General features: G+C 57.7%; 6 protein-coding genes across 6 annotated transcripts; 3 read left to right on the top strand and 3 right to left on the bottom strand.

The window, feature by feature from the left end:
- Positions 1 to 74: 74 nt before the first annotated feature.
- Positions 75 to 3,038, bottom strand: OSTLU_15108 (predicted protein; the record flags this gene model as incomplete). Its single annotated transcript, XM_001417260.1, has 1 exon — positions 75 to 3,038. One exon carries the CDS (start codon positions 3,036 to 3,038, stop codon positions 75 to 77), a length of 2,964 nt encoding a protein of 987 aa, XP_001417297.1.
- A 1,104-nt stretch (positions 3,039 to 4,142) lies between these two features.
- OSTLU_6947 (predicted protein) lies at positions 4,143 to 4,742 on the top strand (the record flags this gene model as incomplete). The annotated part of the gene is made up of 1 exon (XM_001417513.1): positions 4,143 to 4,742. A coding segment is annotated over one exon (600 nt), but the record flags the coding sequence as incomplete, so codon positions are not given.
- Positions 4,743 to 4,892: 150 nt separating this feature from the next.
- Positions 4,893 to 6,824, bottom strand: OSTLU_37424 (predicted protein; the record flags this gene model as incomplete). The annotated part of the gene is made up of 2 exons (XM_001417259.1): positions 4,893 to 5,899; positions 6,737 to 6,824. Coding segments are annotated over 2 exons (1,095 nt in total), but the record flags the coding sequence as incomplete, so codon positions are not given.
- A 354-nt stretch (positions 6,825 to 7,178) lies between these two features.
- On the top strand, positions 7,179 to 10,514 carry HAC3501 (predicted protein; the record flags this gene model as incomplete). Its single annotated transcript, XM_001417512.1, has 1 exon — positions 7,179 to 10,514. One exon carries the CDS (start codon positions 7,179 to 7,181, stop codon positions 10,479 to 10,481), a length of 3,303 nt encoding a protein of 1,100 aa, XP_001417549.1. The 3' UTR covers positions 10,482 to 10,514.
- A 586-nt stretch (positions 10,515 to 11,100) lies between these two features.
- Positions 11,101 to 13,170, top strand: OSTLU_37252 (predicted protein; the record flags this gene model as incomplete). The annotated part of the gene is made up of 1 exon (XM_001417511.1): positions 11,101 to 13,170. One exon carries the CDS (start codon positions 11,101 to 11,103, stop codon positions 13,168 to 13,170), a length of 2,070 nt encoding a protein of 689 aa, XP_001417548.1.
- A 65-nt stretch (positions 13,171 to 13,235) lies between these two features.
- On the bottom strand, positions 13,236 to 14,030 carry OSTLU_92634 (predicted protein; the record flags this gene model as incomplete). The annotated part of the gene is made up of 1 exon (XM_001417258.1): positions 13,236 to 14,030. A coding segment is annotated over one exon (795 nt), but the record flags the coding sequence as incomplete, so codon positions are not given.
- Positions 14,031 to 14,083: the final 53 nt, after the last annotated feature.

Genomic DNA, 14,083 nt, shown 5'->3' with positions numbered 1-14,083 from the left:
TGTTTACATTTGTTGTTGTTGAGTACAGTAGAAGGATGAGTACAGGAGATGTTTGTTTGACTATGAAAGAGTTCCTAAAATCTAATATGTGTGAAAATCGTGTTTCGCGATGGTTCCATCGCTTGTGTGAGCAGACCGTTTCTGCACGTTCGTTTCATGCCTTGTGAGGTGAGTCGCGAGTTCAATAGCTGAATTACTCGCTTGTATCGCGTCTGCTTTTGTTGAAGGACTTTCAAGAAGGCTTGGATAGCGAGAAATTCAACGTGCGAGTCCGGCAGTCTCCCGACGCTACTGCAGTGCGCGCGCGCGCTGCTACTCTGACGCTGTATCAATATTTGTCCGAAACGAACGGCGTGCTTGATCGCGCGATAAAGTGCAAGCGATGAGATTTGCTCGCATCCCGGAATCGCGCTCGTCGCAGCGACGTAGCTGTGTGTTTTCATCGCCGCCATGAGGAAGAGCTGGTAGACGTTGACGCGCACGGTGACTTTGCTGTTGATACTCTCGTCGAAAAATATAGCCGCACATTTTGGCTTCAAAAAGCCACAAATGCGTTCGGGTAGACGCGTCCACGCCTTGCGCCCGAGCGGTAGATTCATCGACTCTCGAACGAATTCTCCCGAGTACCTCGAGTAGTCCACCATTATTTCTAGCGTTAGGCAATCGATTAATATACCGCACCACGGGATGTAACTTCGCCCATCCGCGTTCACAAATGTCCTTTGTCGTACGTCTTCTCCGTGGTCGAAGTTTGAAAGCGTTTTTGTGGTGTTTAGAGTGCAGCCGTGCGCCTCGAAACCTTTCTTACACATGTCGACGAACGCTTTGGCCCGATCAAGATCGGTGGTGACGAGAAGCATGTCGTCCATCCATCGACACACGGTTGATTGCTCGCCACAGAAACCGCTCAATAATCCATACTCGTGTTCGAGGTGGCCGTAAAATAGGCTGCACAAAAGCGGAGATACAATCGAACCCTGCGGGATTCCGACGGTTTGTAACAAGAACTTGCCGCGCGCAGAGATGATGTTTTCTCGTAGATGTGCGCGCAATAACGGCACTATGTTTTCATCGGAAATTTCCTTAGCGAATCCTGCGTCAATGACGATCGAGTTTCTGCTCTCTCTACCAAGAATCGCCGCACCGCCGGTGTTCGAAACGCGCTGCGCTTCAGTCACGAGAGGTCCCGGCACTCTTTCGCCTTTCGCCGCGGTCGGAAGGGAAGACACCAACTTTTTATATTTTGCCTCACCGTTTTGTTTCACGACGGCATAATGAAGCGTTTGATATGATGAGCTTGAGATTAGGTCCAAGGCCACGCGCTCGAGAGATTCGAGCGGAAGATTATCGAAAGCGCCTTTAATGTCAGTCGCGAGAATGTACGCCTGAGGACGCCGTCCAAGTAACTTTTGGCGACGAATCGCGCGTAGACACGGTCCAAGACGAAGAAGAGCCGCCTTATAATCTCCGACGGCTGCGCCTAAGACGTTCGGATCTCGAACTGTCTCGTGGTGGAGAATATCCTGCACGTCTTTCAACCGTCTGTTTATCGCATCGAATTTCTTCAACCACCGCATTGAATTCTTCCCGCCGCCCTTGACGACAAAGGTCGTCGGTTTGTTCAGCGTCGCTAGAGGTCGTAACCCCGAGCCTTTCGGTAAAAATCGCATGTTCGAAAACCCCAAGTTGGACGCATTCGATCTATCCATCATCGCTGTCACTTCCTTCGCCGTGAGGCGCTTGAACGACGTTTCTTCCAAGCTTTGTAGTGTGGCGGTGACGAGCCGAGACCAAATCCCTTTCCGGTAAAAGAATATCCTATTTTTGTGTGTTTGCGTATCCGTGGCGTAGAAATGACATCGTATGATTGGGAAGACCATCTCTTGCACGAGCCAGCTGATCCATTTGGTGACCATTCTCCGCTGACTCGCCTCCACCTGTCCTGCGTTACTCGCATTGGTCGTTTTCGCCTTGAAACACTTGAAGTCTGCCGTTCGGATGCCTTGCATGACTTCATGCAAAGTAAACCGCTCGTATCTTCGCAACGACACAATTCGGCGAATGCAACCGTACAGGCTTTTTCGTGTTTGGACCGACCCCAAGAGTTCGACGGGCACGAGGCGCTCAATGACTTCCCAAACAAAGGCGGCTACTCTTCGTGGTGCCGTATACGCAGATAACAGCGACGCTTGACTCAATTCACCGACTCGTTTCGTGGAGACCATTAGCTCACGCGGCATGGGAGCGTGCTTGTTGAGGATGTTCGTGAATGGGCAACATCGAACCTTGTCCAACATCGCCCGCAACGTCGGTAAAAGTGTGTCGCGGTGCTTTTGCGGAATTCTATACGTACTCTTTGCCTGCCGCAAAGCGCGATCTGTCTTGTGCTTCGATGTAGCCTTCGTAAGCTTTTTTGCCTTAAATATCGTCAGGTAAAGGCGCCTTGATGCGCGGACGCCCAAGCCGATCGATCGCAGAGTATGCGTCGCCGGCAAGCCTGGTTTCTTCGTGAAGCTTGAACGAAACATGAACACCCCTCGATCGAAGACCTCGTCAGCAAGTTTCACCTCGTTACCCAAACTCGCATTCTTTTGTCGATTCACGATGTTGCCGGCGGTCATTTGCTTCACTTCTCGCGTCCGCAAACTCTGAGCATGCGTTGAGTTCAGCCGCGCTTCACGCTTACGAAGCCAACTCGGCTTTCTGTACGACTTCGAGCGCTTTCTCGACGTTTGCAGATATTCCGTCGAGGCAGGCGACAAAGTCACCTCCTCGCTCGTCAGTCCACTAGTCTCGCCATCCCCGTCGACTGAGACATCTTGTGAACAACGATAGACGTCGCTCAATCGAATGACTTCCTTCACGTCGATGTGCGAAATGAATGGGTTCGCGGTGAGCGGCTTTTCGGACATGCACTTCGACTCAAGCATGGTGGAATCGGTCTCCAACGCGCAATTCTCTGCCGCCTCTTCATCTTGGCGTCGCTTTCGCGCCCTCCGTTCGCGTCGAATTCCCGCTCGCGTCTTACTCGTAGCCATCGCGGTCGTTATGGCCCGCTTGCGCGAGGAGTCATTCATCGGGTAGCCACAAATCTGCAACAACGGCGTGTCTCTGTCCGTACCGACTCTCACAAACACGCTGCAGTACAATAAAATGTGCAGAAACATGTCGTCTCCCACTCTATCACAAAATGTTTCCCATACCGGTGACTTGAACGCCTCGTACGCGCTCGTCGAGCACCGCACGCTCACCTCTGTCGAACCGCTCAAAAGCGCGCCTCGAACGCCGCCGTCACGTCGCTCAACGCGTCGGCACATCCCCTTACACAACACATTCCGCGGATTCGCCGACGCGCGAAATGAATGCTCGATCGCTGCGCGCACGGTATCCATCACACCACCCCTACGCTCGCCTCCTCTACCCGAAAACGTTGGCGCAGAATCCGGCGCGAACGCGTACGTCGATCGTAACAGCGCGTTCGCGTACGCGCCCTCGTCCCCAACCCTCCGCAACACCGGCTGCGGTCGCCCGCTTCGCGCGCACATCTCCTCCACTAGCTCCTGTCCGCGATCTCGACGCCAGCGCGCCTTCGTCAGTCTCTTCGCGCGCGCGCGTTCTCTCGCGTCAAACCGGGCACCCGCGCGCCGCCGTCGCCTCGAACGCCCATCCCAATCGTCTAATCATCGCACCTCCAGCGTCCGCACGCGATCGTGCGTCACCGCCAGCGCCAACGGCGCCGTCGACGACTTCCCCCGCGCGCGCACTTTTCGTCCCGTCGCGTCTCGTCGCGCCCGCTTCGCGCCGTTTCGCGTCGTCGCGCGCGCCGTTTGCAAAGATGATTTTTGAACCACCGTCGAGAGATGCGCGTCGTCGTCGCTCGTATCGCGCGTCGCGCGCGGTCGCTTGCGCGACATCGCGCGTCGCGCGTCGTCGCGCGTCGTCGCGCGTCGTCGCGCGTCGTCGCGTCGACGCCGCGCGGCGCTCTGGCGTCACACGTCGTCGCGCGGATGTTTCCTCGCCTCGTCGCCTCCGCGTTCGCGACCGGCGTCGCGTGCGCGGGCGTCGTCGTCGGCTACGGTGCCGCGCTCGGTGGACGCGCGTGCGATTGCGAGCGCGTCGACGCGCGCGCGCGCGACGCGGCGTACGATCGCGAGGCGAAAACCTTTGACGACGCCGTGAGGTCCAGTGAATACTGGTCCGGCATCGAAAACATGCGCGCGTCGCTCGCGTACGGCGCCCGCGGCGACGTGTTGGAGGTGGCGTGCGGTACGGGAAGGAACTTTTCGTATTATGACCCGAAAAAAGTGCGCACGCTGCTGGCGATGGACGCGTGCGATGGGATGGTGGAGGAGGCGCGCGCGAAGCTGCGGACGCGCGACGGCGGGACGACGGTGCGAGAGGCGATCGTGACGCGAGGAGACGCGCAAAGGATGAATGTGAAGACGGGAAGCGTGGATACCGTGGTGGATACGTTTGGGTTGTGCAGTTACGAGGACGCGGTGGGGGCGTTGCGAGAGATGAAGCGCGTCGTTAAGCGAGACGGCGGTCGGGTGTTGTTGCTCGAGCACGGACGAAGCGAGTACGGCTGGTTGAGTAATATTCTGGATCATTTCGCCGATGCACACGCGCGACGATGGGGATGTTACTGGAATAGGGACATTTTGAAGCTAATCGAAGACGCGGGGTTGGAAATTGTGGAAAAATCGACGCACCATCTCGGCACCACGTTTGTCATCGAGGCGACGCCGCGAAAGGGATAGAAGTCCTTTTCGTTATTAGTCGGATGTTACAACTACAATAGGGTTATTAGTACGAGTCTAGATGTGTGACATCTTCGCGACGGGCGCGACGGACGCCGCCATGGATGATGTATTTGATGTATTTGCCGCGCTTTAGTAATATCCAACCGAAAAGACTCTTCGGAAACCGCCGAGGACGGCGATGACAAAGAAGTACGTCACACTCCCGGTGAAAATGTACGAATCAAATCGATCGAGCAAGCCGCCGTGACCCGGAATCAGATTCCCACTGTCCTTCATCGTCGCATTTCTCTTCATCACGCTCTCGAGGAGATCGCCAAAGACGGAGGTGAAGAACACCGTGACGCCCAAAAACGCGCCTTGCCACGCGGTTCCAGGCCACCCCATGACTGAAAACAAAGCCGCGCACGTCCCCGCGCAAGCCAACAACCCGCCGATCGCGCCTTCGACCGTCTTATTCGGGCTTACCGCCGTGAGTTTGTTTTTACCAAAGTTTTTGCCAAACGCGTACGCCCCGACGTCCGCGCTCACGACGGAGAGCACGATGGTGATCGTCGCCGCGAGGCCGAGGGTCCAAATCCCCGGACCACCGAGCCAAGCGGGCCAGTGATGAAGCAAACTGTCCGGAGTGGCTAGCGAGACGCCGCTCATGCCGCGAAGCTTGACCCAAAACGTCGGCAAGAAGCCGCAATAAATCAAGCCAAACAGAGACGACGTAAACTCGTTAAAGTGGGACTCTTCGTTCACGATGAGCGCGGCGCAGATCGCGGTGAACGAAATCACCGTGGCGACGATGATGGACGTCATCTTACCCCCCGTGGCGTGCAGGAGAACTGGTAACGAAGCGCACGCCGCGACGCATAAATTAATGCACCACTCCGGCGGCGGATACGGAAGCTCCTTATTCATCTCTCGCACCATTCCAAAGTATTCCACGCACGACGCGCCGTTGAAGAGCGCCATCGCCAGCGCCCATGGCCACCCACCGGCGAAGATCACCACCCCGCCCACGGCGACCATGAAGAGAGAGCTCACGGTTCGCTTCAACAAATTCGACACCCCCTTCCCCTTCGTCGGCTTTCGCTCGCCCTCGCCCACCGCGGCGTCCGACGCCGCGCTCTCGACGCGCGCGCCCCACCCTCGCCCGCGCGCGCCATCGCCCCACCGCTCGCGCGCCCCGATCACCGCCCGCGTCCTCGCCCGTCGCGCCGCGTCCTCGCCCGTCCGCGCGTCCCGCGCGCTCGCGCGCGTCCCCTCCCAACCTCGCGCCCGCGTCCCTCCCGCCCCCTCGCGCGTCCGCGCGTCCGTCCCGCCTCGCGCGGTCGCCGTTCGCCCCCCCCCGCGCCGACGCGCGCGCGTCTTCGCGTCGCCGCGGCGTCCGTCGAGCCCCGTCGCCACCGCGCCCCGCGTCGTCATCGCGCGCGCCATCGCCGCGCGTCGCCGTCGCGCGTCGCGCGCGCGCCGCGCGTCGCTCGAAAGCGTCGCTCGGACCCTCGGTCGTCGCGCGTCGCGCGCGCGCCGCGCGTCGTCGTGTGCGCGCGTCGATTCGCATTCGGTCGGTCGCGTTCGGCGCGCCATCGCCCTAGACCCTATTCGCGCGCGCGAATCCCGCGCGTCTGCGATCGCGCCGCGTCAGAGCGGCGAGCGACGCTCGACGCCCTCGAGCGAGCGCGCGCGCGCCGGCCGAACGCGTGCCGCATCGCGCGCGCGATCGCGACGGGCCGACGCGCGGTCGCGGGACGCGCGACGACGCGCGCGCGCCGCGCGATCGCGACCCGCGGGACGCGCGACGACGATCGCGCGTGACTGTTTGCCCACACGCGCGACCGCGGTCGGTCGAGGTCAATCCGCACAAGGCGCGGGGCGTTCGAATGCCGGGCGCGAACGGCGCGAGCGACGGCGGGGGGGCGAAGCACTCGTGGCGCACGTGGCAATCGGACGACGACATCCCGCAGAGGAAGATTCTGATTCAACACATGTGCGTCGCGAAGGCGAACGGCGCGCGAGGCGACGCGGGGGGGGGAGGCGCGAACGCGGATCTCGCGGACGAGGCTTAGGTCGCGAAGACGCGCGCGAACGCGCGCTCAGGCGAAGGGACGACTGACGACGGCGTGGACGCGCGAACGGTGCGCAGATTGCGAGTGTTTAAACAAAGGAAACCGGAATTGACGAACGAGTGGAAACACAAGCTACCGGACTTTGTGCTGCGATTGGAGGAGGCGGTGTATCGCGGAGCGCGGAGCAAGGTGCGCGGTTTCGATCGGCGCGCGCGACGAACGAGGCGGTTGAGGCGCGCGCGCGCGCGGGTGATGACGTTCGAGGACTGACGGTTGGATTGTGGGGGTGTTTTTGCGATCGTAGGATGAGTATTGCGACAAGGCGACGTTGGAGGCGCGACTTCAAGCCGTCGCGCGCATCATGATTTCTCGTCAAGGCGCGCAACAGGGCGGAAGAGGAGGCGGGAGCGCTGCGGCGGCTTCGCGTCAGCAGATGGGAGCGTTGTTCCCAGGGGGATTAGGGGGGAATATGGCGCAACCCGCGGCGGGACAGATGATGGGGGGTAACGGTATGTTACCGAATGGGGCGCCGATTTTGCGCGGCGCGGCGGCGGCGCAAGGATCGCAATACGCGGGAGGATCTTCGCAAATGATGGCCGGCGTGCCACCTGGGACGATGATTCCGACGCAGGGTGTGGGTTCGATGATGCCTGAGGCAGCGACGGCGGCGGCGCCCAAGGGACGAGCTAAGGCGCCGCCGAAGGGTAAAAAGCTCACCAAGGCGCAGCAGGCGGCGCAGGCGAAGCAGCTCGCGCAACAGCAACAGATGGCCCAACAGCAACAGGCGGCGATGCGCGGGCGCCAGCAACCGGGTAGTGGTGGGGGTGGTGTCGTTGCTAATTGGCGAGACATCAATGACGAGCAGTTACGAAAGGCGTACATCGTGAAACAGCAACGATGGCTTCTCTTCCTTCGACACGCGAGCAAGTGTCAGGCGCGACACGGGCACTGCCCCTACACGCCGCACTGTCACGTCGCGAAGCAGTTGTGGGAGCACGTGTTGAAGTGTACGCTGACGCAGTGCAACTATCCTCGATGTTTGGCGTCGCGTGAGTTGTTGAAGCATCATCAGACGTGCAAGGACGCTGGGTGTCCGGTGTGCGGTCCCGTGCGCAACGCCATGCTCAAGCAGCGTCAACAGGCGCAAATGCAAATGGCGCACGGCAACAAGAGAATGAAGCTCGATCACGATCTCGATCGTGGTCAACTCATGGTGAAGGGTACGAGCGGTTTGAAAACGGATCGCAAGCCAGGTGGCGAAGGGACGTCGTTAATGGAGTGCTTCACTCCGGAAGAAATCCGTACGCATCTCGCCGCCTTGCGTCTCGCCGACAAGGAAAAGGTGCAAGGTCAAGGTCAACCGAGCGCTCGTCAGCTTCAGAAGGAAGCTGAGCGGGCGGTGATCAACGCGACAGAAAGTTCGTGCCGTGCATGCGGCGTTGAACGATTGACGTTCGAACCACCGCCGCTTTACTGCTACAGTTGCGTCGGTCGCATCAAGCGCGGACAAGTATTCCACCAGATGCCTAGCCTCGGGGGCGAGACTCGAAGAGATGCGTGGTGTAACCCGTGCTTCAACGCCATCCAAGGGTATGTCGATGTCGAGGGTCAACGGTTTCCGAAAGCGACGCTCATCAAGAAGAAGAACGACGACGATCTCGAGGAGCCATGGGTGCAATGCGACTACTGCGAGGATTGGTATCACCAACTCTGCGTTCTTTTCAACGGTAGACGCAATGAAGGCGGTGAAGCGCCATTCACGTGTCCAAACTGCATCTTATCGCAGTTGGATAAGAACGAACGTCAAGTTACTGCTGAACGTCCGTCTTCACAACAGCCGGCGAGCTCGTTACCGAAGACAAAGATGTCGACGTTTTTGGAAGAACGCCTCGCGTCGAAGCTCTCGGCGGAACGCGTGGAGCGCGCGAAGCAGTTGGGCGTACCCATAGAAAACGTCCCGACCGCTGAGAACTTGACCATTCGTGTTGTGTCTCAAACACTCAAACAAATGGACACCAAGCCGCACTACTACGCCCACTTCAAAGAACAGGGCATTCCGGCGCACTTTACTTACCGTTCGCGCGTCATCCTCCTGTTCCAAAAGCTTGAGGCCACCGATGTGTGTTTGATGGCTATTTATGTGCAAGAGTATGATGACGAGTGCCCTGAACCGAACCGGCGAAGAATTTACCTCTCGTATTTGGACTCTGTCAAGTACTTCCGACCGGACAACGTCACCGTGGCCACGGGCGAAAACTGCGCGTTGCGCACGTACGTCTATCACAACATTCTGATTGCGTACCTGGACTATGTCAAACAGCGCGGCTTCACGTCGTGCTTTATTTGGGCGTGTCCGCCGTTCCAAGGAGACGATTACATTCTGTACTGTCACCCCAAGGTGCAAAAGACGCCAAAGGCTGACAAGCTTCGTGAGTGGTACCTCAAGATGTTGCGCTCGGCGCAGAAGGATGGCATCGTCATTTCAACTTCGAACGTGTACGATGAATTCCGACTCGGCAATCAAAATCACGATATTCGATGCGCCACTGAGTATCCGTATTTCGATGGTGATTACTTCTCCGGCATTGCGGAAGATTGGATACCGACCATCATGAAGGAACTCGAGGAGGCAAAGAACATCGAGGCGAAGACAAAGTCGTCCACGGTTAAGATCAGCGCGCGCAAGGCGGCCAAGGCAAAGAGTGGCACGATCGCCGCTGACGCTGAACTGAATAAAGAACTAATGAAGAAGCTCGGGACGACGATCAGCAACATGAGAAACGACTTCATGCTCGCCCATCTTGCGCACCAATGTTTGTGCTGCCGCAGAACCATCGCCGGTGCCAACCGCTATTACGCGACGGAAGGCACACCCTTGGTGCTTTGCGAAGAATGCAAGGAGACTGAAGATGCGATGCCAGAGAACGAAAAACGTTACGCTGGCCGCAAGCTCGAGTGCGAAAAGTGTGAGGAAATTCCCACGCTGACGAAGGAACAGAAGGACGAGGAGGAAAAGCTCGAGAGCGAATTCTTTGACACACGTCAAGCGTTCCTGTCCTTGTGCCAAGGCAATCACTTCCAGTTCGACTCGCTTCGTCGCGCCAAACATACGACCATGATGGTGCTGTATCACTTGAACAATCCATCTGAGCCTGCATTCGTCGCATCATGCAACGTTTGTTCACGCGAGCTCGAGCCCGGAAAGGGTTGGCGCTGCGAGACGTGCCCCGATTTCGATATTTGCGACAACTGCCGCATCAGAACTGGTCACCAGCACCCCCTCATGCGACAAGGTCGTACCGCCGGAGATCGCACGGCGTTGTCTCAAGCCGAGCGCGAGAACCGCGCGGCGCAGATCGAGCGAACCATGGAACTCTTGCTCCACGCGTGCAAATGCCGCAAAGAACGATGCGAAAACAGCAACTGCCCGAAAATCAAACACTTGCTCAAGCACGCCTTGAGCTGCACGGTCAAATCAGCAGGCGGGTGCCAGCTCTGCCGTAAAACGTGGACGCTGTTGCAAATTCATTCTAAGGGATGCATGGAGGACGACTGCCCCGTGCCCAGGTGCCGCGATCTCAAAGAGTACCGTCGTCGCGGTCAAGAACAAATTGAAGAGCGCCGACGCGAGCAATACAGACTTTACCTGAACGCCGCGCGATGAGCGCGCGACGATCAGAACAACACGATTAACGACATTCAAACGACATTCAAACACACACATTAGAAATACCACGTGTAACACAAAAAGCAAAAGTAGTCAAGTCGAACGAGGCGCGAGACGCGAGCGAGTTCAGTTGGCGCACAGACAACCGTCGCACGCCATCGTGCGACGCGCGCGCGCGATGTCCCTCCCCGGGCGCGCGATCGACGATGTAGACGAGCCCTCGTGCGCGAGGCGTCTGCGAGTGCACGGCAAGCCCCACGCGCGCGCCGGCGACGACGCATCCGAATCAGAATCGAACGAAGACGAAGAAACCGATTCCGACAACGAACGCGACGGTCGAGCGTTCGATGGACTCGAGCTCCTGCGCGAGGGAAGACTGGCGGAGAAAGTCGTCGCGTACGAGCGGTCGACGCTGGCGGGCACGAGCGATGGGTCGGGAGGACGCGGTGGAGGTACGGCGCGTGACGACGACGACGACGAGGCGACGGCGCGACGAAACCCGACCATGGCGGCGTTTTTGCGCATGGGCGGCGTGAACGAGAGTAGGAAACGGCGGCGAAAGGGGCGACAGAAGAAGTCGGCGCGGTCGAAGCAAGCGATGGAGGCAAACGATTTAATGAGTGATGCGACCATATTGTACGCGCGGGGCGAATACGCCGAGGCGGTGAGTAAGTTGCACGCGGCGATTGTGAAAATCCCGCATTCGAGCGAACCGTACGAGCAATTGGCGCTGGTGTACGAGGAAACGAACGATTTAGAAAAGGCGTTGGATAGTTACTCTTTGGCGACGGCGGTGAAGCGTGGGGTGGACCCGTCGATGTGGTATCGCATGGCGTCGCTGGCGGTAAACGTGAACAACAAAGATTACGCCATACATTGCTTAGCAAAGGCGGCGAGGTCTGACCCGCACAATTACGAGAATAAAATGGATCAAGCAACGTTGTATTCGGAGCTTGGAGATGCGAAAAAGGCGATTGAGCAACTTGAGTGGGTGCTGAAGGACGATTTGCCGCCGCTCGACGGCGCTATTTTGCGTGACGCCGTGGTCTTGCTCGCCAAGTTGTATTATAGTGCTGATATGCGAGATAAGGCTGAGCATGCTCTAGAGCACATGCTGAAAGCGTATCCACAGCACATCGACGCCACAGTGGTGAACATTTTGATTGAGTTGAAGATTGAGTTCCGCAAGTATTCCGAGGTACTAGAAATTGTCGAGCGTTCGCGCGCGAATATTTTAGAGCACGTCGACTCTGGACAGCTGCCTTTGGACATTTCCGTAAAACAAGGTCAATGTTTGCTTTACGAAGGACAAACGGAAGAAGGCATGGAGCGCATTGAAGAGCTCTTGCGGCACAAGGTGACTGAGTTTGATGACTTGTACTTTGACTGCGGAAAAACTCTGATGGAGGTTGGGTTGGCGTCGAAGGCGGAAGAGGTGTTCATGCACTTAATCGCGCTCGACGAGTACGACAATGTCGATATGTGGCAGCGCGTAGAGCGATGCGTTCAGCAATCGAGGGGCTTGCGCGCGGTAGTCGAATTTTACGACATGCTCCATGACAAGCACCCGAGCGACGTATTCATCGCCGTATCTCTAGCCGATTCGCTTTCGCGTTTTCAAGACGACGAAGAATCGTTGAGGCGGGCGAGGTCACTTGTGTCAAATTTAGATGACGTCGAGGTACAGAAATATGGCATTTTATTGCGCGTGACTGCTTTACAAAGAAAGCTCTTGAGCGAAGCCGAACTGACTGTCATCATTCCAGCTGCGTTGAAGCTCTTGGAAGACTTGAGCGAAAAAAGATCGCAACGCAAGCTCCAACGCGCGGGACAGGGGAGCGATGATTTCGTGGACGATAACGTTCGGATATCAGATGATGATGTGTTTGCTAATATTATAAGCGGTGCCGAGGTCGCTATTCGGCTCGGTCGACACGAAGAAGCGGGAACCATCGTGAATCATGCGCTTTCATTCTCCGCGGGGAGCGTGCTGACGCGAGAGCAGACGGCTTCGCTACGATACCTAAAGTCGCTCGTGGCGTACATGATGGGCGATTTGCAAGAGTCTGCGGCAAGCTGTCGTAGTGTTCTTGAGGTATTCCCGAATTCGGTAACGGTTTGGAACATGCTGATGCACATGGCTATCGATTATCCTCGAGCGCTCAGCGTTGGAACATCAAAGCTCGCCAAGCGTCTCGTCGCGAGTAGCCTCGACGATGCCTCACGCGAACGTCTGCTACCTTTGATGGCATCTGGGTACGTTCACACGTGGAACAAAAAGTGGTCTATAGCAATGCACGATTTCCTCACGGCTCTCACGATCGCGCCGAACGATCACGAGGTGAATTTATGTGCGGCGATTTCTCTTTTGCACATGGCAACGAGAAATTCAAACGAGCAGCAGCGTCACGCACTGGCGCTTCGAGCTGTCGTTCTGCTCGAACGTACCGCGGAGTTGAACACGACAAGCCCACAAGAAGGGATGTACAACTTGGCCCGAGGCCTGCAACATCTCGGCTTTCCGCACCTCGCTCGTCCGATTTATGAGCGTTGTCTGGAGATGCCGGTGAGCTCCGAGGCGGACGATTTGCGTCGCGAAGCGGCGTACAACTTATCCCTCATCTATCGTTCTTCGAACGCAAACGGCTTAGCGCGCGCGATTCTACGAAAGTATATGACGGTTTAGGCACCGATAAGAAACCGACTTGCGGCACGTAGTACAATGTGAAGATTACAAATCATTAGCGACGTTCATCGCTTGAACAAACCGGCAATGCGCGACGCCAACTCAGATGTCGTTGACGGTACACGACGCAACGTTGGGACTGGCGCGACCGCTCGAGCCTGTAACTGCGCCCGCAGGTGATTAACCTCCGACTCCAATCGCTGAATCGTCTTCGCTTGCTCGGTAATAATCGAACACAGTTTGATAACTTCCGACGTCGACTCCTCACCTTCGACCTCGACCCTCTCTAACGCCGCCGGCGACAACGCCCCGAGCATGCTTCCGAACATATCTAATCCACTTGCTGGCGGTTTCATCGTTGCCGTCGCCAGCGTTTCCAATCTCGGGCTCTTCATCCCACTCAACGGTCTTGGCGTCGGCGGTTGCGCACCGTACTTGCGCTGATTCATGATATACGACGTCGTATTTTTAGGTTTCTTCGGCGTCGTTCGCCGCCCGTCCGACTTTGTGCTCGACCGAGGCTTCTTCGCCACGCCCGCAGACGTCATCTTCGGCGTCTTTGGCGTCCTCAGCGCCTTGGGCGTCATATTTTTCTCCGTCAACTTCGCCGGCACCGTCTTTCCCCTCGTCGGCGTTTTCTGCAGCGCCGCGCGCGTCGTCGCGCGGTTCGCGGGGGCGACCTTCTTCTTCTTGTTCGACTTGTGCGCGGGCTTGGTTTTCTTCGCCTTCGTCATGCTGCGCGTTCGATGCGGCCGCAAGTGACGTGCGATTCGGATTGCGTTCATCTTGCGCCGCAACTGGCCAGTCACTGGCGCGGCTGGCGCGAGATGCGATGTCGCGCGAGGACGACGATGGATCAACGGATTGAGCTAGTTATTTTACAATGCAGTTAAAGGCTACGCGCCGCGGGCGC

This window comes from Ostreococcus lucimarinus, chromosome 4 (genome assembly GCF_000092065.1).
Source record: "Ostreococcus lucimarinus CCE9901 chromosome 4, complete sequence".
In the NCBI taxonomy this organism is placed as follows: domain Eukaryota; kingdom Viridiplantae; phylum Chlorophyta; class Mamiellophyceae; order Mamiellales; family Bathycoccaceae; genus Ostreococcus; species Ostreococcus sp. 'lucimarinus'.
The sequence above is the reverse complement of the archived record's forward strand: the minus strand, read 5'-3'. Positions and strand labels throughout refer to the sequence as shown.